The sequence below is a fragment of the Amblyomma maculatum genome, chromosome 3 (genome assembly GCF_055883805.1).
Source record: "Amblyomma maculatum isolate TAMU_Amacu chromosome 3, ASM5588380v1, whole genome shotgun sequence".
Lineage (NCBI taxonomy): Eukaryota > Metazoa > Arthropoda > Arachnida > Ixodida > Ixodidae > Amblyomma > Amblyomma maculatum.
Window position 1 is genome coordinate 142026700 of NC_139346.1, and position 15833 is coordinate 142042532.

Genomic DNA, 15833 nt, shown 5'->3' on the forward strand with positions numbered 1-15833 from the left:
TCGGCTGCTGCGATGCTTATCCGGACGAGGTGGCCGCGATAGCGAACGGTCGCAGAATCATGAGCTCCGTCGGAGCGGCGATAGCGGCCGTTGCTGGCCGCGGAAACAGGTTTAGCGCCGAAGAAGACAAGGACTACGAGATCGTTTTGCCTACCCTGCCCACCGGACGTGTTGTGTTAAACACGATGTTTTTGCACGGCGACGTGCGTATGAGGCCCTACAGGGTCGAGGACTTCAGGGATGCCCTCGCTAACGTCGGTGCGCTCCCCGACGTCGTGGCGTTGGGGGCGTACCAAATCAACCATGTGTGGGCGGTAACCATGAACAGCACGGAAGCCGCGAAGAAGCTGGCCGCCTTAAAGGAGCTGGAAGTCAAGGGACGCCGCTGCCTCATATTCGACCCTGAAGACCAGCAGGTGAAGCTACGCCTGCACTGGATGCTACACGGTGTCCAAGACGAGGACATCCGGACTGCATTCGCGGCGTTCGGAAACGTGACCGAGGTGACGCGGGAGCGTTGGCGCGTCGTTGGAATGAAGGAAAAGGGATCCACCACGAGAACAGTGCTGCTCAAGTTGAAGCCAGGTATGAAGGTGGACGACCTGCCCCACCAGCTTCGCGTCGCCGGCGAGTTGGCTCTCGTGGTGGTTCCCGGGCGGCCGATGCAGTGCCTGCGGTGTCACGGCGCAGGCCACGTTCGCCGTGACTGCAAGGTGCCCAGGTGCTCCAAGTGCAGGCGCTATGGACACGCGGACGAGGACTGCGTCCGCACCTACGCGTCAGCGACCGGGCTCGGTGCGAAGGACGACAACAGGGAGCTGATGGACGTCGCCGAGGCTGAGGAAGCAGCAAAGGGTGCCGACGTGCTGGACAAGGTTCCCGTGTCGCAGGGCACCTCGGTGACTCCGAGTGGCGACGCCCCCCTTGCCGATAAGCCAGAGCTCGCGCCAGCTACGGTGAATTTGCCACAGCCAAGCGAGGAGACCTCAGCGGACGCGGAGAGCCTGCCGGCTCCCAAGGACGCAGAAGCAAAGGAAGTGAGCGAGGTTCACCGGCACAACTGCGGTGGTCGGACGACCACGGCCGCTACCACCGGGAAACGCCCACATGCCGACACCAGCACCGGCGACGACAAGGAGGCAACGCCCACTTCCGAGGAACCACCAGCAAAGGCGCCTCAAACAAGGAGGCCCACGTTGAAGCTTCACCCAAACCTTGCGAGCGAGAGGCGGGCCGGCGACACGGCGCCTCTCGAGCACGGCCAGAAGCTCGAGGAGGACGGCGCCAGCAGCGACGGAGGCGTCTAGCCTTGTGCTAGGCGCGAGAGGTAAGCACCGTGCTTTCGGTCTCTTCTTCTTATTTAAAAAATGGCTCCTGCATCACCGTTGAAGGTCGCCACGCTAAATGTTAGAGGTCTGGCAGGAAAGAGAAAACAAGGCCAGGTGTACCGACTTTTAACGGAGCATGATATTGATGTATTAGCTGTGCAGGAGACGAAAGTTGACGGTGAGGAAGAGACCGAGAGCATGGTGCAACGTTTCACGCCTAGGTTTTTTGCTGTGGTTAGCCACGCTGTAGGCACATCGGCTGGCTGTGTTCTTTTTGTGAAGAAGTTGCCGGGGCTTGAAGTGCTTGGTCATTTTTCTTGTGAGTCGGGCTGGTGTGCACTTCTAGATTTTTCGCTGAATAGCACGGATTGGCGGATTGTCTGTCTCTACGCGCCTAATGTAGCAGATGAAAGGGCGCAGTTTTTCCAAGGCATCCATTAGCGGCTCTGTACCGATAGACAACTGATCGTCCTAGGTGATTTTAATTGCGTCCTTAGTGCGCGAGACAAGACAAGCCGGCGGCCATACCGAGACGCAAGCACTGAAGTGCTATCGCGAATTGTTGAGGAGTGTAACCTCGAGGATGTGGCAGAGTGTCTCGAGGGAGCCCGCACCGTAAAGCTCACGCACTTCCAGGGTTCGAGCCATGCAAGGCTGGACCGCATTTATGCATCCCTCGACATCTTACCTGAATACAATAGTTATGAAGTAGAGCCGGTATCGTTTTCAGACCATTGTTTAGTTAAATGTTCTTTTGGATGGGTAAAGAGAGGGAATTCTTTTTCGTGGGAAATGTGGAAATTCAATAATAAACTCTTGCAGGATGAACATTTTACCCGCATAGTAAAAGAAGAAATTGAAAAAATAAACCCAAGTAAAAATATGCACCTTTGGCAACAGTGGGAGCTGTGTAAAGAAACTATAAAAATTAAAGCAATAGAGAGGGCAACCTGTATACGGTTTGAGGAAAAACAGAAAGAGACGGAGTTAAGGACACTGCTCCGTACGTTGCTTAAACAGGAAGCTCGAGCGCCGGGGAAATGGATTGAAGATATACGGAAAACAAAGCAAAAACTAGAATTGATAGACGAAGATCGTTATCGAGGTGCGTTAGTGAGGGCAAGGGCAGAAGACACAGCTGCAGGGGAGGCGCCATCAAAACGAGCGCTGGGGTTCGAAAAAGCAAACGCTCAACGGAACCACATCGACCAAATAGATTGGGGCGGTATCTTGGCGGCGGACAACGACCACATCAAAGCAGCGTTCAACGCCCATTACCAAACCCTCTTCGCATCCCACACGGTAGACGCTATCACTTTTAAGAATAAGTTTCTGGCGACGATACCGCGTCTGGACGATGAAGTGAAAGAGAGATTAGAACTAAAGATAACTGAAACAGAAGTGGAGCACGCTATTGACAGTTTAAATGCCGGTAAATCGCCGGGACCGGATGGGTTCAGCGCGGGTTTTTACAAAGAATTTAAGTACAAAATCACACCTATTTTGAACGCAATTTATAACGATGCCTACACAGTAAATGCCCTGCCTCCGTCATAAGGGTCATCCCACACCGTACTCATTCCTAAAACTGATGAAATAGACAAATTACGCCTGGTAACATCTTACAGACCCATAGCACTTACAAACGTTGAATATAAAATTTTTATGAAGGTTTTGGCCCGAAGGTTGCAAACGGTTATTAAGGATATAGTAGGACCACACCAAACGTGTGGGATAAAAGGGAGGTCAATAGTGACCAACATTCAAAAGGCGCGAAGTGTCCTTGAGTGTTGTGATGACTGGGATGGTCGGGTCGCCATGCTTCAGATCGACCTCGAAAAAGCATTCGACTGCGTCGATCACGAAATTTTGTTTTCCCTTTTAGAACATGTGAATGTTGGTTCAGTTATATGTAAGGGTGTGGCCCTGGCGTACCGTAACTGCACGACGAGAGTGATTATTAATAAGAGTCTGGGAGCCCCCATTCGACTGCAGCGTTCGGTGCGACAGGGCTGTCCCCTCAGCTCTCTTTTGTTTTGCATTTATATTGAAACATTGTGCATGAAACTTATGAATAATGTCAACATTAGTGCGTTTAGGTTACAAGCAGCCGAAGTGAAGCTGCTCGCGTATGCAGACGACATCGTTATTTTTACGGTTGACCAGGAGAGTATCACCGAGGCTGTCAAATGTATCCGTGAGTTCTCTCAAGTTACCGGTAGCGGGGTGAACTGGGCCAAGTGCCTTGGGCTCTGGCATGGACAGTGGCCGTCGAAACCAGATCGCTTTGCCAATGTTACGTGGACAGACATACCTACCAAGTACTTGGGGGTCGAGCTGGATGCCTACCGCGAAAGCGAGCATTATTGGAAAGGGCAAATGACCGAACTACGGGAGAGAGCCGAGAAGTGGAAAGGCGCCAACATGTCGATTTTTGCCAGAGCTACTGTATGCAATCTTTTTTTTATCAGCAAACTTTGGTTCGCAATGCAAGTTTTGAGTTGTTCGCGCGTAAACGTACAGAAGTTACACAGGATTTTCGCCGTTTTTGTTTGGGCAGGTAAATGGGAACGCTGCAGCAGGACGAATTTGTTCCGTCGGGTAAAAGACGGCGGTTTGGGACTCGGCCATCTGTTTTTACGGCAGGTGGTCAACCGGTTTTTGTTTTTTTGGGATGCTTCGGACCCTTTCTTACGCACCATCTGCCAAGTTAGGCTACGGCGCCTACTGCCGGAGTTTGTTGTCTCCACCGAAGAAGCTACGGGTGGGATTTTTGGTTATTACAGGGAGGTCGTCGCTAGTGTAAGATTTCTTTCAGTGCATTTTTCTAATGAATATTTGTCCACTGTAAAACGAAAAAAGCTGTATCGCGATTTATGTGACATTGTTTTGCCACAACCCTTGTACAGAACCTTATACAGTGGAGGTCCGGGCAGAGATGTCTTGAAGAGAGTAAAGAAAATGCAGGTGTCGCCAGGAGCTAAGACATTTTTCTTTAAATTACACACCGGAACATTATCAGTAAAGAAGTTTTTGGAGGAAAGGGATTTTTTTTTTTTACCGTGGGGGGCGCACTGTTTAATCTGCAAGCAGCCGGAAACAATAGACCATGTTATTTTGCATTGTTGGGAAGGGGTTTATTTCTGGGATGTTTTGCAACGTACGATAAAGAAAGAATTTCCACTAGACTCCCACGGCATCCGGTATTTAAGCATTGATAATGAAGATGGCGTTCCGTATGATTTAATCATGCTCATGGGCCTCCACTCTATATGGCGCTCCAGAATGGCGGGCTATCACTGCGACAGGGATGCTCGACCCGCTAGACTATACTTTCGAGAAAGTGTGAATTGGTTTATTGCCATACAGAAAGTGGCTGCTGAACCTCCCGAATGGCTCTCAAGGGTAGAGCCTTTGCTGTCGTTGCGGGAGTTTTAATGTACTGAGACGAAGCCAGCCTGACATTGGCTGATGATGACCTTCCAATATGTACTTTGTTTTGTGTTATTCGTGTTGTGTTCTTGTGAAATGGTATGAACCAAAGCCAGGAAATAAATAAAAAAAAAAAGAGGTGGCCGAGAGGTTAAGGCGATGGACTGCTAATCCATTGGGCTCCGCCAGCGTGTGTTCGAATCCCATCCTCGTCGGAAGCTGTTTTATATTTTTTGAATTTCTTTGTGGAAATCTAGGGGCTGCCATCGGCTGCTGCACTGCTTATCTGGACGAGGTGGCCGAGAGGTTAAGGCGATGAACTGCTAATCCATTGGGCTCGCCCGCGTGTGTTCGAATCCCATCCTCGTCGGAAGCTGTTTTATATTTTTTGAATTACTTTGTGGAAATCTAGGGGCTGCCATCGGCTGCTGCACTGCTTATCTGGACGAGGTGGCCGAGAGGTTAAGGCGATGGACTGCTAATCCATTGGACTCCGCCCGCGTGGGTTCGAATCCCATCCTCGTCGGAAGCTGTTTTATGTCTTTTGAATTCCTTTGTGGAAATCTAGGCGCTGCCCTCGGCTGCTGCAATGCTTATCCGGACGAGGTGGCCGAGAGGTTAAGGCGATGGGGATTCTGCTTCCGGCCACGCCAGTGAACGGACGCAGGATGCAGGGCTCCTCAGGAGCGGCTACAGCGGCCATGTCAGGCCGCGGTAACTGGACTGCTGAACAGGACAATACTTACCAGGTTGTTTTGCCTGCACTGCCAACAGGTCGGTTTGTTTTGAATACCATTTTTTTGCATGCGGATATCAGGGCCCGCCCGCACCGGTCGAAGATTTCCGGGATGCTTTGGCGCAACACTCGCTAATGCCCGACGTTATCGCAATGGGGGCGTATCGGATGAGCCACGTCTGGGCCGTTACTCTCAAGGATACTGAAGCAGTGACCAAGATTGTGATTGTAGGTGAGCTTTGTGTGAAAAACGGTCGCTGCTTGATGATTGACCCGGCGAACCAGGACGTGCGACTCAAACTTCACTGGCTGCTACACAACGTGCCAGACGAGGATGTTCGTGCTGCATTTGCGCCGTACGGAAAGGTGTCGGAGGTTTCCCGGGAGCGCTGGAGTGTTAAAGGTATGCTAGGAAAGGGCTCCACAAATAGACTCGTCACGCTGAAGCTGAAAGCTGGCTTGAAGCTCGACGACCTGCCGCATCAGTTGAATGTTAGCGTCGAGCTGGCGCTAGTGATTGTGCCAGGCAGACCCACGTTGTGCCTACGCTGCCGGAGTACGGGTCACATCCGCAAAGAGTGCCGGGTTCCTCGCTGCGGAACCTGTCGACGGTTCGGCCATGAAGACAGCCAGTGTGCACGAACCTACGCTAGCATTGCCGGACCTGGGACCAGCGAAGACTCGTCCGAGTTAATTATGGACGAGACGGATGCGGAGGAGGCTGCTGACATTAGAGGTCAGTCAACGAAACAGGACGCGCCTTCCATGACGGTTTTAAAGAATAAGGTGACGGTCTCAAATGAAAAGAATGAAACTCTGCATGTCTTGAACGTTCCATCCCAGGACCATGAAAGCGCGTCCAAGGAAGCGTCAGAAGACGTAATCAAATTTTCTGATGCTGAGGACCATCTCAGTACTAAGCTTTCCTTTACTGATGCCATGGAGGTTGGGCCGGAGACAGCAACCTTAATTGCCGCGAAACGTCCGCACGAGGAAAGCGTCGAGGAGACTCAGCTGCCAGGCGGTGTTTGTGGTGAGCCGCCGCCGAAAACTGCGGGCATCCGAAGAGCAACTTTGCGACCGAAGCCGAACTTCTCGGCCGACACGCGGCAGGCGGGGAAACCGCCTCCGTAGTTTTGTGGTGTCCTGAACAATTTGTGGTTCGGCTGCCTACCGACCCGTGTCAGGAACATTCTGCTACCAAGAGGGGCATGTGTGAAAAAAAAAAATGAAAGACGGTGCTTGGACTTCGTTTGAATGCAGCCCGACGTTCTGCTGGGAGGACAATACATGCACACATATGCCACTGTTCTTCAGAAGCGGAGGCCACGCAACCATGAAGGTAGGCACCATGCGGGTACGGGCGTCTCTCGCTAATACATGACTCTCAAGCTTAATTCGCCGTTACACGTAGCTACTGTGAATGTCAGAGGGCTGGGAGCGAGAAGGCGACAATGCCAGCTCAGACGCCTCCTTTTAGAAAATGATATAGATGTATCAGCTGTGCAAGAGTCAAAGATTGAGAGCCAAGAAAGCGCTGACCGTATGGTGGCTTCTTTTCAAGCAAACTTTTGTGTATGTGTATGCCATTCTGTTGGTTTATCGGGTGGATGCCTTTTATTTATACGTAACACGCTGGGAGTAAGCGTAGAGTCCGTTTTTGCCTGTCCAAGTGGTCGGCTTTTGGTTACTGATTTTACCTACTGTAATTTATGCTGGCGTGTTGTGTGTGTGTGTATGCTCCCAATTAAAATGGGAACGTAAATCGTTTTTTGAGTCTATTGAATTGTGGTTGAAGACTGACAAAATCTTGCTTGTACTTGAGACTATAACTGTGTGTGCTCAGCTGTGGACCGAGCGGCGAAGTGTAAACCTCGAACAGACAGAAGCTCCGAGCTGTTGAATGCACTTGTGCATGAGTATGGCCTTGAGGATGTTGGAAGTGTGTTCTCCACTGGAACCCAACCACAGTTCACGCACTTTCAGCGAGATAGCCATGCTAGATTGGACAGGGTGTATGCCTCGGTTGATCTTGTTTCCCTATGTACTGCATATGAGGTCAAGCCTGTGTCTTTCAGTGATCATTGTCTCGTGAGTGCAGTGTTTGGTAGGAAAGGAAAGAAATCGCGCTTTAACTGGTACCTATGGAAACTGAATGCCAAGCTTCTCGCCTATGAAAACTTCCTCACGGAAGTTAAGACCGAGTTTGAAAATCGTCTTGTTATGCGACCAATAAGTTTTGCACCGGAATGTGACAACTTCAAAGAGTGGGTCAAATTGAAATCCATAGAAAAGAGCAGTAAGGTGCGGCGCAAACAGAAAGGAAAAGAAAGAGAACTGAATGAACAACTCCAGTTTTTTTTGAGCATGGAAAGTTCTTTGCCAGGGCATTTCGCCACTAAAATACGAGAGATAAAAAGTGAGTTGGAAAAAATCGACAGTGAAAGATACACAGCGGCTGTCATACGTGCAAGGGCTGAAAAACTTTGGGCTGGAGAAGTACCGACAAAGCTAGCGCTAGCAGACGAGAAAAGATACGCCTGCCAGAAAGAAATAAGGAGTATAAGATACGCCGGCCATATCACTGAAGATGCTAAAGATATTCAGCGTGCGGTAACAGAGCACTTCGAAGAACTCCTTAGCGCTAAGCTTGAGACTGTAGGCGGCTTTCGAACAGATTTTCTAAGACTGATGCCTGCACTGGATGACGAAAGTAAAGCGCGCCTAGAAACACCGATAACGTTGCAGGAGATAGAATATGCAATAGATGACCTGACACCTGGGAAGGCCCCTGGGCAGGATGGTCTAAGCACCGCATTCTTTAAAACTTTTCAGCAGTATGCGGCTCAGTTTATGCTCTGTGTAATCACTGAAGCTTATGAACGTAATTCTGTTCCATTGTCTTTCTCTACATCGCACATTGTTCTAATACCCAAGACAGATGATCCAGAGAAACGACTGTTGGTGGGGTCATATCGACCGATTAGCCTCACCAATGTTGACTACAAGGTGTACATGAAGGTTTTAGCAAAACTGCAAAGCGCAATAAAGAAATTGGTTGGGTCTCATCAAACGTGCGGCATCAAGGGTCGATCCATTGCCACGAATATACATGTCGCAAGAACCGTACTAGAATGTGTTGATGCACTCGGTGGTCAGATAGCCATGATGCAGTTAGATTTGGCGAAAGCATTTGACCGTGTTTCTCACGAAATTCTTTTTTTCCAATTTGGAGCATTCTAACCTTGGTGAAGTCATAGTGGAGGGTGTCAAAATGGCGTATGCGAACTGCACGACCCGTATTATAGTGAATGGTGAACTGACTGACAGCATCGCAGTACGTTCATCGGTAAGGCAGGGCTGCCCGCTCTCACCCCTGCTTTTTGCACTGTATTTAGAGCCACTTTGCTTGGCTATCATTGATAGCGATCGCATTTTAGGGGTCAAGCTGCAATCAGCACACGTAAAAATGCTAGCATACGCTGATGACATTGCAGTCTTTTGTGCAACCAGAAAGAGCATCTGTGAAGTCACAGGTGTCGTCCAAACATTTTGTGATCAAACCGGATGTAAGATCAATTGGGAGAAAAGCTCTGGGTTTTGGCATGGTGATTGGGGCGTGACGCCTGATTTCTTCTGTAAGCTGTGATGGTCTGCTCTCCCAACACGATATCTAGGCGTGCCTTTAGAATGTTATCAAGATTCCAACGTGCACTGGATGGAAGAAACATCCAGAGTGAAAGAAAAAGCGGATGCGTGGCAAGGAAGGCAACTGTCAATGTTTTCGCGCGCTTCTATTTGCAATGTTTTTCTTATTTCGAGACTGTGGTACCTCATAAATGTTTTGTGTATCTCACGAACCTCAATTCAGAAAATGCACCGCGTTTTTGCTGTTTTTATTTGGGCATCCACATGGGAAAAAACAGCCCGGACGAATTTGTTTATTTCTGTTAAAAGGGGCGGGCTTGGCCTTGCACATCTGTTCTTGAGTCAGGTTGTTTCGCGATTTATATTCCTCCGTGATCAAAAAGATACCTTTCTAAGAACTGTGATGCAAGTGCGAATGCAGAGGCTGCTCCCTGAATGAATTGTGTCATGAGAAAACATGCCTGGTACTGTGACTGGCTACCTGCGCGAGGTTGTTTTTTCGTGCAAGTTGCTGGAAGTGCGGTTTTCTTTTGATTACCTTTACAATGTTCCCAGAAAAAAACTGTATAAAGATCTCATTGACGTGATGCTGCCGGTGCCTTTTTACCGGGCATTACACTGTGGAGGCCCAGGGCAGGACGTTTTCAAAAAAGTTAAGAAGATGCCCGTGAGGCCATCTTCTAAAACGTTCTTTTTCAAACATCACTCTAATACGCTCCCTGTTAAAACCTGGCTGAATGGAAAAGGTATCTTCGTCCCATGGACAACAAATTGCCTGTTGTGCAAAAAACCGGAAACAATTGAACACGTTTTCTTACAGTGTTGGGATGCTGTCTTTCTATATGGACGTCCTCCAAAAGACAATTAAAAAGGAACTTCCATTAACTCCTTACGGTATAAGATTCCTACCAGTGCAGAACGATGATGCACCTTATAATTTAATTATGCTTCTTGGCCTCCATAGTTTGTGGAAAACACGAATGCAGGTGCGTCATGCCGATATAGATACACGATCTGCGCGTGAAAACTTTATTGAAAGTGCTGCGTATGTACGCGAAACTTTCGGGATGCAGCAGGATCCGCCACAATGGCATTCTCTGTTTGATTAGTTGGTGCACTTGAAAAGATTTTAGCCGCGTACGCGTTAGCTCAAGTGTAGTTGACGTGTTTTATCATCTGTATTTTTGTTTTGTGTTTCACGGCAATAAAGAAAAAAAAGGTGGCCGAGAGGTTAAGGCGATGGACTGCTAATCCATTGGGCTTTGCCCGCGTGGGTTCGAATCCCATCCTCGCCGGAGGTTGTTTTCTATCTCAGCTTACTACAGAGCACGCGTATGAAAGATAATGGTCAAGATCACATCGCTTCAGCTTGCTTTTGTTAGAAAATGGTGGTAAAGAAAGCTTGTCAGCGCGTATCTGAAGTTGAGTGAAGTCAGCTACCGACACTGTAAGTCGTCGCACAGATAAAACTGTCATATGTACCTGTGTCTTTTGTCACCTGCGTAGGGATTCAGGTAGTAAGCATATATTACTTTTTGTTTCAAGCTTTTCCTGCTTCATAGTACCTCGCTGTTTTCATTCTTGTGGATAGATTGTACGTTCAGTCCGCCGTTATTAATGTTGAACCGGGTGCTTCGCTAGCCCACGGTTACTAATCTCATTTTCTACAGCTGTTGCCTAGTCTCCAGAAGCTTGTTCGTCTTGTGAAGGCCATTCCTGTATAGGTGAGCTCGCCATTCAGCATAATTTCCGAGTTAAATTCGTAGTATCTGGGCTGCCACACAGAAGTAGGTTCCTTTCTTTTTGCTTCTTATACCTCTTAGCTATTGTTATTCACCCCTCTTGTAATAAGGGCATGACGGCGCCTATATTATTGAATCCGAGCGAAAGAGACACATTGTAACCCCCGTCGCTGCCGGCTGTTTCGAAATTGCCGTCCTTATGTCCATGGGGAGAGAGCCAGGTGCTAGGACCATTCGACAGAGTAGCACAGTGTGGTATGGGAGGAGCTGCGACGAGGCGTCCGATGTCACCTTCCCCCAGCTTACATCTCATTCAGCGTCAGCTTGTAGGCAGAAACCTTGCGTTCGGCCTACCGTGAACTCTCACCCATTTCAAATATTTGAGGCCGAAACTTACGATGAAAGCTATGGCAGGAACATACGCTGTGTAATTCTCTGAATTTGCTTACTGGAAAGCAGCTGTCGCACAGTGGGTACCGCAGAAGGCTTATAAGACTGAGTAAAGGGCGAAGATACACTTCGATGAAGTACTCAGCGAGCTTCGTAAGTTGGCAGAAAATTCATTCAAGTGATAAGATACCTCACACAATTTTGTTTTCTTTCCTGGATATGCTTTGCTTTCTGATAGTTGACCTATTTACAGCCATTTTGTTTTTTAGTGTAATCAACCCGCTTCTGTACGACAAGACAAAACGAGACTTGTTCGTAAACGTCTGCTTTAAATTGGTTGGCTACGACAAAAGCTCTACACCAATGCAAGTGTACCACAATTAGGACCCCAGGTTGCTTGTCTTAGGTACTCATTGCTATGGAGAGAACAAAGGTATCCTCTGCAAAATCAGTGGTTGCCTTCCAGAAGCAGGCACTGGTAATGCGGATGGAATAACGACACCCCTCAAGTTGAAAAAATCTCGAAGGTATCATCATCATCATCATCATCATCATCAGCCTGATTATACCCACTGCAGGGCGAACGCCTCTCCCATGTTTCTCTACTTAACCCGGTTCTGCTCGAAGGTATGAAGGAACGTAATTTTGACAGTATAATGCAATGTCTCCAAATTATATTTTCCTGGTAGCTTTAAGTGCAGTAACAGTTATTCTTGGGTGCTAGCGAAGATATTTATCCTGGTCACGCCTTCGACTGCCCAGAACATACTGGTGTTTTCATCAGTAAATTTGCGGCGTCGCCCAGAGCACAGCGACTACCGTGCAGGGGCTAGATGTTGGGAGACTCAAGTCATTGAAAATGACGAGGCTTATTGCAATAGGAAATGTTAGCTTCATTCTGTGCATCTTCGAGTATTTCTCGCATTAGCAGACAATGTTCATGTACACAACTTAGTGGACGACGCACTTTATTTCTTTGATGTCACTGTCAGTCTCATAGAGACATCAAGGACAAGCAGCTGTTCTCTTGCTCAGGTGTTCTTGTACATTTGGAAGCAAGAAAGATGCCTTAATTACAAACCGAGTTTATAGAAGGCATAAAAAACAGGCTCTAGGTATCTCTGCCAAAAGCCCTTTCGTAAGAGGAGTAATTTTAGTTGCTGCGAATGTATAACTTTCCGAAGTTCAAGTATCTGTATACAGAGGACTGTCCCCAGAATAAAACAAAAAACTGCATTGAGTTAGGTACTCATTGCCATGGAGAGAACAAAGGTATCCTCTGCAAAATCAGTGGTTGCCTTCCAGAAGCAGGCACTGGTAGTGCGGATGTCAGCTCTGTCAGCTTCAAGAAATAGATTTCGTGCCTGGGAACGCAATTGGATACGTTGAAATGTCTAGCTACAGTAACCCTGAACGAATGGGCTGTCATAGCAAAAATAAAGAAGGGCTTGCAAGTAATCAGCCTATAAAAGTGCTGCAGAAGGTGCTTCAATTTTTCAAAGACTGGTCCATGATTTTTTTCCTGTAACACATACAAATTAAGGCTTCGATTTATTCGGTTTATTTAGAATATTTTCAGGGAGGCAACTCTCCACATTCACGCATATGTGGCCGAGTTTCGATTTAATAATGCTGTCGAGAGTGGGATGAAAAATATATGCGAGAGGAATAAGTAGAAAAAAAAAGTAAAATCTAGAAAAACATCATATTCTTGGAATAATTTTTTGACGCAACCTTTTACCTTACTCGGCAAAACTAATTTGTGCCCCCCATATTCCAGCAGTCGACGATATGCCTCTACTTTTCATTGTTTGAAATTATTCTACCCCTGTATTTTATTAAAATTGTGCAACCAATGTACGAGGGTTGTGCAGAATGTAATGCACTACAGTTTTTTTTATAAGCTTACACTAATTGTACAAATGCGAATAGTCCTGCCTCGCAAGCAATAGCCTTGTATTTCCAAATAAACAATAAAGGAAAAATAACTTCATATATATGCATTATTGTAATTTTCAGATGCGCGGGTGTAAAATGTTCCTTTGTTCAGACGACCGCGTGGAGCTGCAGTGCTTCAAAATGGCTTTTGAAAGGAAGTACGTTACAAGCAAAGTGTCTTCCTTAAATTTATCACTGGGGAAAAACTATTGGAAACATTTACAAATGTTTCTGTACAATCTGTGGAGCATCTGCAGTCGACAAAAGTATGGTCACTCGCCGGGAACAGAGGGCGAGGTCATTAAAAGGCAGTCAGGCAGAGCTCCCAGATTTTCAGCGTTCGGGGCGGCCGTCCACGGCTGTCACACCTAACAAGACGCAATTTGCTTGTGTGCTCATTCGTGAGGACCGAGGCATGTCGATTAGGGAGTTTTGCACGGAAGCTGTCAGTCAGCAAATGAAGTGTGGATGCAGTCATTCGTGCTCTTGATTGCTTTAAAGGATACACAGTTTGAGTTTCAAGGTGTCTTACGGTGGACCACAAATCTTTCAAAAAATGTTTCTGTTGGGCTGCTGAAACATTTTCTACTTGAGGGAGACGTGTTTTTGTCCAGGGTTGTGATAGGTGACGAAACCTGAGTGATAGCCATCTATATACACTCTCTGCCTGTCAGCTAGCTCAACGCGATAACAATGGAGCGGCGCCGTCGCGGATGTTGAGAAGAGCTGCCGTTCTCACTGCTGGCGGCACCACTGACGTAGGTATGAAGGGCCGCAGCGGCAACTAGCGGGAGTGCTAGTAAATCTGTATTGGACCATTCTATTCTCCTTGAAAGGCTACTTATCATCTACGCATAACTGCCAGTTAGCGCATTTGGTTGTTGCGGCATATGAAATGTTTGATATTTCTCGCCGACAGAGTACAGCGTAGAACACTACACGATTCATCAGCAACGTTCTGCTTTTCCAGTAGCGATACCTAGAATAAATGAAAACTCATAATGCACTCATGTAAAGCAAAATTAAGGAGCACAGGTAGCAGCATTTATTTACAGTTCTCAAACCAAAAGTAGGTGCTCTACAGTTTCATGCATTTCTGTGAAAGAGGCTTCGGACTTAATGGCTTGGAAACGTCATTTTTGTTTATTCGTTACTGCACTGGCATGGCATAGCAATACAGCAGCAATGAGCTTCTAATTTGCTTGTTCCCTAATACATGCAATGTTACCAAATTCCGTCTTCTTTAAGTCTTTTCCGCTCTGTTTTGTAGTGATGGACTGTGGTGCGGAGCCTCTCTATTCGTTTTAAGTCTGTCTCCTTCCTCTTCCATTTTCTTTCTATACCGCCAAACGGTAGACATATCTGAGGATACTTGAGTTCGTTTTTCAGCGCGAACATTCAACTTAAATCGCACTAATGCAGCCTGAATGCCCTGCTTCCTCATAAAAAAAGCGGTTGCTTGGCATGAGAGAGCACCCATGACTGACATTAAGTAATGCCACTTCAGGAACTACACTTTCGTCACCCCTCTTACGTTTTTTCGTGTATTCATTTTGGCTGTGCTGGCTGTTTGAAGCAGATCTTTTTTGATGCTTTCGCTATTTCTTTCTTTCAAGGTACGGGGTTGCATGTACGGTGGGTAGTTGGAGAACACAGAGGGTACAATACCCTCCTTCAGACGTCGCCGTTTCCTCTCTAAAAGGTCTGAGTCTGCGGAATGTTTACTACACACCCTTGAGTAGTTCGGGTTCAAGTTGGGATCCAGTCATTCCCGCTTAACGTTTTTAGCCGTTGCTGGCGTAGGCAAACTTTGGCAGAAATTTCATGGAAGCAGACGCCAGGTTCCTTATTTTCTCGCTTTATCGGCGCAGTAGCACGGCACATAGCACTTTGTCATTGGGACTTGTAAACAGAATATTCCGACTCTTAACAATGTTTATGCGCTTCGTCTGCAGAAAATGACATGCCAGTCACACTTGACAAACGAGGGAAACTGAAATGTGCATTACAATGTTCCATTTCGCTCACTACATGGTTACAAACGCTTGCAGCGCATTCCAAGGAAGGAAAACGTAGCAGGCAGTGACCCCCCCAAAAAAATATAGGCGCAGGAGATTAGTATGTTTGAGGGGACCAAGTATAGACGGCTGGCGCAGAGCCTCTTTGCTTTTCCCTTCTCTTAGCGTAGTCAGATTGCTGCTTCTGATGATGATGGTGATGATGAATGAGCTCACTTGCTGTTTGTGTGTGGTGAGATAAAGGAACAACGAGCAGGCAATCTAAGTAAAATACATGGTGAAAAAGCAGTGTAAATTGCAGTAATTGCGATGTTATATCGTGGAGCATAGATTTATATGCACTTAATTTGTAGCAAGAGGCTTATTCAGGAATGTCAAGGTCAGCGGTGGCAGCGAAGCGGCACAGTCCATGATTGTGTAGGTCATGATGTTTTATCCCTGAACGACAGCAATGCCGCTTTTCAAAAATGTGTGCTTTTGTCGTCATTGTCAGGTGAAGTGCCGCCTTCTTCAATCATTATTGACTAACAGAAGCAATGTAAACTAGAATATGAACAAAATGAAGAGCAAATAAAAGGCGCATTATAACAACACATTACAT

At 47.2% G+C, this 15833-nt stretch overlaps 1 protein-coding gene and 2 non-coding genes across 3 annotated transcripts; all 3 read left to right on the forward strand.

Moving 5' to 3' along the window:
• The first annotated feature begins 41 nt into the window (after positions 1-41).
• LOC146196226 (uncharacterized) lies at positions 42-4386 on the forward strand. Its single transcript, XM_084598127.1, has one exon. It carries the CDS (start codon positions 60-62, stop codon positions 1305-1307), a length of 1248 nt encoding a protein of 415 aa, XP_084454253.1. The 5' UTR covers positions 42-59; the 3' UTR covers positions 1308-4386.
• A 663-nt stretch (positions 4387-5049) lies between these two features.
• TRNAS-GCU (transfer RNA serine (anticodon GCU)) lies at positions 5050-5130 on the forward strand. The gene has a single exon. It is a non-coding gene; the product is annotated as a tRNA-Ser (tRNA).
• A 74-nt stretch (positions 5131-5204) lies between these two features.
• On the forward strand, positions 5205-5286 carry TRNAS-GCU (transfer RNA serine (anticodon GCU)). Its single transcript has one exon. It is a non-coding gene; the product is annotated as a tRNA-Ser (tRNA).
• The last annotated feature ends 10547 nt before the right edge of the window (positions 5287-15833 follow it).